Source organism: Labeo rohita, chromosome 5 (genome assembly GCF_022985175.1).
Source record: "Labeo rohita strain BAU-BD-2019 chromosome 5, IGBB_LRoh.1.0, whole genome shotgun sequence".
In the NCBI taxonomy this organism is placed as follows: domain Eukaryota; kingdom Metazoa; phylum Chordata; class Actinopteri; order Cypriniformes; family Cyprinidae; genus Labeo; species Labeo rohita.
The window spans coordinates 1,361,738-1,370,791 of record NC_066873.1 but is presented as its reverse complement, the minus strand read 5'-3'; the positions used below and the strand labels follow the sequence as shown (position 1 = coordinate 1,370,791).

Here is a 9,054-nt window from a genome sequence, read left to right as displayed (position 1 = left end):
CTTGGAGAATACCCCCAACCCACCCCAAGTTCATGAGTGTCCGATTGGATGGCTCATGGCTTGCTATATACACACAAACACATCCAATGCTCACCCACACCACATTCGGCCCACGCATACCATAACGTATAACCGAAGATTTATAAATCTTCTCAAATATTGATGCCAAAAAATGATCAGCTCTTTGAGGCAGTTTAAGTGCGATCGTGGATAAGCCGACCGCCGATCAGGGATCCAGATGGTCCACCAGTGACACCGGCATGTGAGACCAACGCATTTCATGCATGCCTGCCATCTCCAGTGAGAAAAAAACATACAATGGAACTTTAGACGACAGTGGTCTTTCCCAATATTTCATCAGATCATCCATACAGTCCTGAAAAGGTGGAAGTGTCTGATGAACTGTTTAGGTAGTAGGAACATGAAACTTCCCATCAAGCCTTAAGCATTTTGCGGCAGGGAGGGCAGACGGCCAATCAATGCCCAGTCTACTCGCCTCTCGACGGCCAACATCTACCCCTAGTTGATAACCAGGGGACATTTGAGAAGCAAATGGATCCTCGTCCTTCTCCTCCTCGTCCTCTGACATATCCCCTGAGACTGTGATGGAAACTGAATCATCCTCAAGTTGGATTTTAGGCACTGACTCGATTTTCATCTTGAAAGCGACCTCATCTTGAAGGTTCCTCCAGCTCACCCGAAGGAATAAGCTGATCAGCCCAACTCAACATCGGCCTGGGAGATTCCATCACCTGCGGGGATGCTGTTGTGTCTCCCCCTTGTACGTTATCGTCACACACATCCTGCATGAACACCGCTCTCCTGCGCAGCACCCCGGGAGACAGTTTGCTGCACTGATTACAAGAGATCGGTGCTTGTAATGCTGCTTGGGCATGCTCCGGGCCCAGGCATGCCGGGCATAGAGCTAGCGGATTCCTAGCTGCGATCGTGATTCCGCATCCCCCAGGACAATGCCGAGAGGGTGCTCTCGACTTCTTTGACTTCGCGGAGGAAGCCATACTTCAGCTGGTAAGCTGAGATTGTTTTCAACTTTATGTGCTTTGGTAAAGCGTTTTTTTTTTTTTTTAATACACTTAATGCCTTAGGTGGCTTGATGCCGTACAAATGATAACTTGTCTTTAGACAGTTCAGTCTTGCCAAAGTAACACTAAGTGCACTAAAACAAAGGCTCGTAGCTTGGATGCCGCGAGTGAAGAGATGTAGGATGCCATGTGGAGCCAGCACTGCTGTTTAAATAGGAAGGGGTGGGGCTTCCTGAGAGCACGGGCCTGTTGGGCGTGATTGTAGAGGACTTCATAAATGGCCACACAAGAGGTGTTCCCCATAGTGAGAACTTTTTACCTTGGTGCCGCCACCGTTACATGGTGTCTGAACAATTTTTGGTTTGACTGTATTACTACAGTGATACTTCACCCATCTGTTATTGCTGTTTACATCTGTTTTATGCGTTTACAATTTTAATGTTTTTTTTTTTAATGTTCGATGGTTGAAGGCTGAAACTGGGTCTCACTGTACCCAGTTTAAAGTAAAAATGTATTTGCATTCTTAGAGGGAGTCTCTCACTGATTGATTACAGCTTAAGGGAAGTTGCATCCATAATTCACACAAAGCATCACAGGGCTTAAGAATAAGGTGCACACAATGCAGATTGTGTCAAAGCAGCTTACAGTGTTAAACTGGAAAATAGTGTTTCAATAACGCAAACAAAATTCAATTCTGCTGTAAAGCAGCTCTAAAGTGAGGATAGTAAACAGTTAATATTTCAGTTAAAGTCACTTCATTGTTGATTCGGTGAAGTCATCATCCAGCTCATTTCAATATTGCCAGAAATTAAGTGTCCTCAACTAAGTAGGCCAAGGTGACAGTGTTAAGGAATCAAAACTCTGTTGTTGACAGAAAATGGAGAAAAAAACCTTGGGAGAAACCAGACTCAGACGGGGGACCAGTTCTCCTTAGTTCAGATGAACCTGGTGTGGTTTATTTTCAGGCTGCAACAAAAACTCAGACTGTGGACTGGCATCACTCAGGACACCCACCCAGTTCCTTCAGAGTTTATTTGAAGATGGACACACTTATCTACTGTGGTTCTCATGTGATGTACAATTCATGGATATTTTACCTTGATTTAAATAGCATAGCTTCTGAGTTATAGCATTGGTTACCACTAAAAATGGAGCAAAAGATAACACTGCATATGGAAAGCTATATTATTTTTGGAGGAACAAAAGTCACATGACAGATGGTAATTAGCAGCTTATATACAGTTCACTTGGTGTTCATCTGAAGCCCTTTTATTATCTTGCAGTAACTTATATTTGAGAAGTGAAATTGACGGTATGCTTGGAACCAGACTGCTTGTTAAATAAGTAAATAAGTAAATAAATAAATTCATTTGAATAAATGATTGCATTGCTAAGGTATGCTCCCTGTGGAGTACACTCGGGCTTTTTTATTATTTATTCAGGTAATAAGACAAAACTGGCGCCACTTTGTGGATGAGGCTCGAGATCGCGCGCGAAACGTAACGCCATCATTGTATTTAGCGTCACAAATAAAAAGTGAACGTAAATGTTCATCTTCAGCCATTTATACAGTCACAATCGATTCTTTACAATGCGCAGTATAACCGTTTAATACCGGAACCGTTATAATGATATATATATGAATAGTGTAATTAAATATTGTTAATCAAGGTTTCGACATTACAGGTGACTTCCGCATTCATATTTTTCCATGAAGTACATGTGTTCTTTGACGTTTGTTTGATTTTTTTTTTTCCTAAAGCAAATGTGTTAACATAAGACTAACATCGTGTATTTGAGTAAACGCCACCGTCGTTCTCCTGTTTCTCCAACTCTCAGGATCCGTTCAACTCTATTATTTGTTTGTCATTTTCACACAGACTAATTCGTGTTCAAATTCTGTCTGTTCAGCTTCATCATGGATGACACACAAACATCCAGAGATGAAGATTTTTCTCCAGGAGTTTTATATGAAATATTCACTGTATTATGGTTATCATATTAGGCTTTTTTTCTTCATATAATGTTTTAACAGTTGCTTACACAGAAAAACTTAGTACTTAGTTCAGTTTTTTCAAATATGTACTTTTTATCTCTCTGTTATAGTTCAGTCCACCAGAAGAGATCAGAACCAGAGCCCAGCTGTGTGTCTATGAAGAGTGACTGGTCTATGGGTCGTCAACACAATTTCAGGTAATGTGTTTCATTAACAGACATCATTTTGATAAACACATATTTATAAAATGGAGTTTTGTATAAAGTATTTATGGTGTTATGACTGGAGCTGCTCTGAGACGTCAATTCCGGGTTGGCATTCCGCCGCAACCATCATTTGCCAAATGATAAGCACACTACATCATGACCAAAACTGTGGGGGGCAGATTATTTAATGACAGTTCATCGTTGTAAAATAGACATTTAATATAAAGTGCAATAAGCAGGGAAATTAATCAGTTTAAAAAGGCTATCATTCACCTCCTGTATGTGCTTTAAGTATTCGATGTAGACCGCATTTTAATCTTTGTTTTGCATAAATTACAGTTGATTCATGTGAAATATCCTGTACATCCTTTGCAAAATCATCGCTGTGCTGCTTCAGTGCATTGCAGACTCGTGACTCCTCAGGACGCAACAGAGTGTAGAATGTAGCTTTTGGTCATGCTACAACGCTACTTGCTGGAAAAAAATAGTTAGCTAAAAGTAAGTAGAAATAATTAATTAAAAGTAGCTGAACTACTGCCACACTACTGAAAAATGTAGTTACATTAGTAGCGTCTCTACTTGTAGCTAGCTACTCCCCCAAAACTGCATAACTGTTTCAGGGTAATGGGAAAATTTCCACCAATATCAAAATGTTTGTTTCTTGATTCAAGTTTAGTCCTGCCACTCAGATCAGTCGTACCTGTCCTTTGGAAGAAACATGACCAATCTATGAATCAACCACAGGACAGCAGGTATCAGATCATTTAATTTTCATCACACATTACTAAAATACATTATTAATAACTGACACATTTCATAAACTGTATATGTTCACTGTCTCACAATACAGAACACAAAAAAACAAAAAGACATTTTGCTCTGTACATTTACCTCTGTAACTCATGTAACAATGTGGTCTATTAATTTTGCAGCCATGAAGTCCTCAACACATTTAGATCAAATCTGATGAAGAAGTTTGAGCGTCTGTATGAGGGAACAGCGGTGCAGGGAAACCCAACACTCCTGAATGAGATCTACACAGAGCTCTACATCACAGAGAGTGAGAGTGGAGAGATCAGTAATGAGCATGAGGTGAGACAGATTGAGACACAATCCAGGAGAGCAGCAACAGAGGACACAGCCATCAAATGCAATGACATCTTTAGACCTTTACCTGGACAAGACAAAGCCATCAGAACTGTGCTGACAAAGGGAGTCGCTGGCATTGGAAAAACAGTCTCTGTGCAGAAGTTCATCCTGGACTGGACTGAAGGGAAACAGAATCAGGACGTCCAGCTCATATTTCCACTTCCTTTCAGAGAAATCAACTTGATGAAGGACAAAACACTCAGTCTTTCAGATCTTCTTCATGTCTTTTTCCCTGAAACTAAAGAAATGGAAATATCCAGTGATGAATATAAAGTGTTGTTCATCTTTGATGGTCTGGATGAGTGTCGTCTGCCTCTGGACTTCAAGAGCAAAGTGAAACTGTGTAATATATCTGAATCAGCCTCAGTGGACGTGCTGCTGATGAACCTCATTGTGGGGAATCTGCTTCCCTCTGCTCTCATCTGGATCACCTCCAGACCAGCAGCAGCTGATCTCGTCCCCTCTGAGTGTGTCCATCGAGTGACAGAGGTGCGAGGCTTCAATGAGCCACAGAAGGAGGAATACTTCAGGAAGAGAATCAGTGATCAGAGTCTGGCCGACAGGATCATCTCACACCTGAAGTCATCAAGGAGTCTCTACATCATGTGCCACATCCCAGTGTTCTGCTGGATCTCAGCCGCTGTTCTAGAGAAGATGTTGAGTCGAGCAGAGAGTGGAGAGATTCCCAAGACTCTCACTCAAATGTACACACACTTCCTGATCCTTCAGACCAACATCAAATGTGAGAAGGACTATGAGAAGAAGGTGACAGATGAAGACTTGATCCTCAAACTGGGGAAAGTGGCTTTTGAGCAGCTTGTGAAAGGAAACGTGATCTTCTATGATGAAGACCTGAGAGAGTGTGGCATTGATGTGACAGAAGCATCAGTGTATTCAGGATTGTGCACTCAGATCTTCAGAGAGGAGTTTGGCTTGTATCAGGGGAAAGTCTTCTGCTTTGTTCATCTGAGCATTCACGAACATCTAGCAGCTCTATATGTGCACCTCTCCTGGACAAACAACAACAGAAATGTGTTTGACCAGAGTTTGTGGTCTAAAGTGAAGGACTGGTTTCAACATGTTTCATTGTCTGATCTGCATCAGAGAGCTGTGGATGAGGCTCTACAGAGTAAAAATGGACATCTGGATCTTTTCCTGCGGTTCCTTCTGGGTTTGTCAGTGGAGTCTCATCGTATTCTCCTACAACGAATAATGACACTGAAAAGCAGCAACTCTGACAGCAGTAAGAAAACAGCTGAGTACATCAAGATGAAGATCAGGACCATTGACTCTCCAGAGAAATCCATCAATCTGTTCCACTGTCTGAATGAACTGGGTGATTGTTCACTAGTGGAGGAAATACAACAGTATCTGAAATCTGGAACAATAAAGGAAGCCAAACTCACTTCATCTCAGTGGTCAGCTGTAGTTTTTGTGTTATTGACATCAGAAGAGGAGCTGAATGAGTTTTGTCTTGATAGATTTGTTAAAGGAAATGATAAACATGAAAATATGAAAGTTCTTCAGAAGCTGCTGCCTGTGATTAAAGAATCCAGATCAGTTCAGTAAGTATCAATGAGAACAATCATATCACTGTTAAAACATTCAGAAAATCAAAGTTAAAAGCTCATAAATCTTCAGTGCTGCAGATGTTGTATAGTGTTTAGTGGTCAGTATTTTGATGTGTTTTCTATTCAATGACGCTGTGAGATTTCTCCAGTCATTCAAATAAAGTCAGAGAGGTTGCATAAAAATTTTTTTTCAGGTTTACCAGTTATTAAAGATGTTCTTGCACATGAAGATTTAAATATGTCATTTTTAAACCACTGGCAGGGTTACGATTTAAATGTTAATTAAATGCAAGTTGTTGTTCATTGCAGCAAGTTGTTTGATTGCTTTTTTGGATTGTTATGATAGTGTGACATGTATTTTTATCTCTCTGCAGGTTGAGTGATTGTGGTGTCACAGATGAAGGTTGTGTTGCTCTGGTTTCAGCTCTGAGATCAAACCCCTCACACCTGAGACACCTGAATCTGTCTGGGAATAAACTAGGAGATTCAGTGAAGCTTACTTTCTGATGGACTACAGAATCCTCACTGTAAACTGGAGATACTATGGTAAAATCAGATAAAACACACTGTAAAGTATACTGCATGTAGGTGCAAAACAAATTACACTTTTGAAAACAAAACAAATCTAAAAACAGAGCAAATTATAAACATAAAGTCAGAAAATGCAATGAGAGGTCAGACACAACAGAAAAGGTGCAGCTATGACATCAGAAACCAGAAGACTAATTCACCACAGGTTCCTTCAATATTTTCCTGTGGGGTTTTATAATGGAGATTATCACTTTAAAATAAAGCCTGTGGTCAACATAACTTGACAATACTATGTTTTGTTCTACAACATAAACTGTACAAACTCACACCAATAAAGTCTTATTGTAACGGAGTGAAGACGTGTGAAGTGGGCGGATCCATATGCAAAGCTTTTATTGAGATGAGACAGGGTCAAAACAGCAGGCAGGGTCGAACATTGGCAAACAGGCATATGAGGACAAGACACAAGATAAATGGAACGTACAATACTCGGCGAATAACAAGAGAAAGTCCGAGGCTTACATAGAGTGTCTGATTGTGTGCGTGTAATCAGCACAATGCATGATGGGGAACATAGTCCAGGTTGTGGTGCAATAGTCTGCGTAATGTGAAATGTCAGTAGGATGCACAGGCGACCTCTGGTGGCGGGCAGACCGGACAGGATTCATGACGCTTATCTTGTTACTTATTAGAAACATACGTTTTCAAAAATAAACATAACAGCTTCAAAATTTGCTTTTTATTCTACTCATAAATTGAAAAACTCCATTTTAAAACCCCACAGGAAGATCTTGATGGAACCTGTGGTCAGTTAGTCTTTCTCTTCCAGGTTCTGATGTCATATTGGACAAGCCATGTTCAGAAAGTATATTTAGGTTTATAATGGGTCTTCTCAACTTATTGATGAACAGGAATTGTAGTTTGCGAGTAAAGCTGCAAATCTTTTCACTAACATCAGCTACCTCTGTAATGATTCTCTGATGCATACAAGTGAAAATCAATGCATGGCATAAATGATAAATTAATTATTATTAATTATTATGCAGAATATTATCGAAAGTGGTTTTCTCCATTATCTCGTACATGACGTAAGTATGCTCCGGCCTGGAAAGTTTAGTGCAAGTGTGAGTGTAGGCCAGTGGGGGAGTGGGGAGGGTGTGGGGGTAAACGCGCTCAGGCTCGGTTCAGGGCAACTGCGCCTAGTGTGAGTACAACCTTAGAGGACACAGGATTTTCCCTAGGCGTATCAGACTGATTTCTGAAATCTGTACACAGCCACAACACTATATGAAGAGCAGCAACAAAGAGAGAGCAAACTGAATGCTGCTCTGAAGCAGCCCTTCTTAAAGGAGAACAGGTGAAGTGGCAATAGGGTGCAGCTGCCAACAGTGGGTGGAGCTAGCCACCAGGTCAGAGGGATTTCCAACACTGCCTTTTCCTGATCCCATCCTTCTCCCTCTTTTCCATAACATTACCGCCTGGAAGTGGTGTCCTCTAATTGATTAGGCAGGCTGACAGATTGAGCATGTGCACCTCATATTGTTATCATGTTCAAAACTGTGGGTGTCTTCATGGGCCTTTGCATATTAAACATGGTTAGGGTTAGGTGTAGAAGTGGGCTTTATGGAGAGAGACAAATAAGGTTCCAATAAGGCAGCATCCACTTATGATTATAATAAATATAATCATATACAAGAAATATGTTATTACATGGGGTGGCTCAGTGGCTAGCACTGTTGCCTCACCGCAATTAGGTCCTGAAACCAGGAGGCCTTTCTGTGTGGAGTTTGCATGTACTCTCTTTGTCTGTCCTTTCCTCTGAGTGCTCCGGTTTCCCTTCCAATCCAAAGACATGCAGCATAGGTGAACTGGACACTATAAATTAACCATAACCATCCATTCCCTGTCTGTGGCCTGAGATAGGCTCCAGCCCCCCCACAAACCTGCAGAGAATAAAGTGGTGGAAAATGAATAAATATTACATAATGTATTGTAATGAACTGCATTACACTGAAGTGCAAATAGCATCTTCCATAAATAGTATCTCAGAATCCAGGTGATCTCAGACACAACACAGTCAAATCACTACTCCATATTAGTACAGATCTAAATAACAGTAAAACTCTATGGAGTAGAACTCTAATTGCATATGAAGTGAATTATGTCATTAATAAAACAGATGAAACTGATGACTTTGGATATTTCATGATCACATGTTAAGCTTTGGTGACATTTACACCTCAGTCCAGTGATCCATTAAAAATACAGATTTGTGCTCTAAGGTTTTAAGTTTATACTTTCTCTTTAATAATGGATTCACAGCTAAACTGATCTGATTTGGGAGAGTGGAGAGTGTGTCATTATTCTCTACAGGCTGAGACGTTGTGCCATCACAGATGAAGGTTGTGCTGCTTTGGCTTCAGCTCTGAGATCAAACCCCTCACACCTGAAACATCTGGATTTCTCATGGAATAAACTAGGAAAATCAGTGAATTTGCTCTCTGCTGTACTGGGGGATCCTCAATGTAAACTGGAGAAACTGTGGTCAGTATCAGATC

At 40.8% G+C, this 9,054-nt stretch overlaps 1 protein-coding gene across 1 annotated transcript; it reads left to right on the top strand.

Moving 5' to 3' along the window:
- Window positions 1–1,114: 1,114 nt before the first annotated feature.
- LOC127166129 (NLR family CARD domain-containing protein 3) lies at window positions 1,115–6,702 on the top strand. Its single transcript, XM_051111216.1, has 4 exons — window positions 1,115–1,119; window positions 3,150–3,236; window positions 4,178–5,959; window positions 6,340–6,702. Exons 1-4 carry the CDS (start codon window positions 1,115–1,117, stop codon window positions 6,470–6,472), a joined length of 2,007 nt encoding a protein of 668 aa, XP_050967173.1. The 3' UTR covers window positions 6,473–6,702.
- The last annotated feature ends 2,352 nt before the right edge of the window (window positions 6,703–9,054 follow it).

What these genes read in the sequence shown, in the direction of transcription:
- LOC127166129 (XM_051111216.1), top strand. An exon ending in GGTCGTCAACACAATTTCAG is followed by an intron (nt 3,237 to 4,177) that starts GTAATGTGTTTC and finishes TTAATTTTGCAG; the next exon opens with CCATGAAGTCCTCAACACAT. An exon ending in AAAGAATCCAGATCAGTTCA is followed by an intron (nt 5,960 to 6,339) that starts GTAAGTATCAAT and finishes ATCTCTCTGCAG; the next exon opens with GTTGAGTGATTGTGGTGTCA.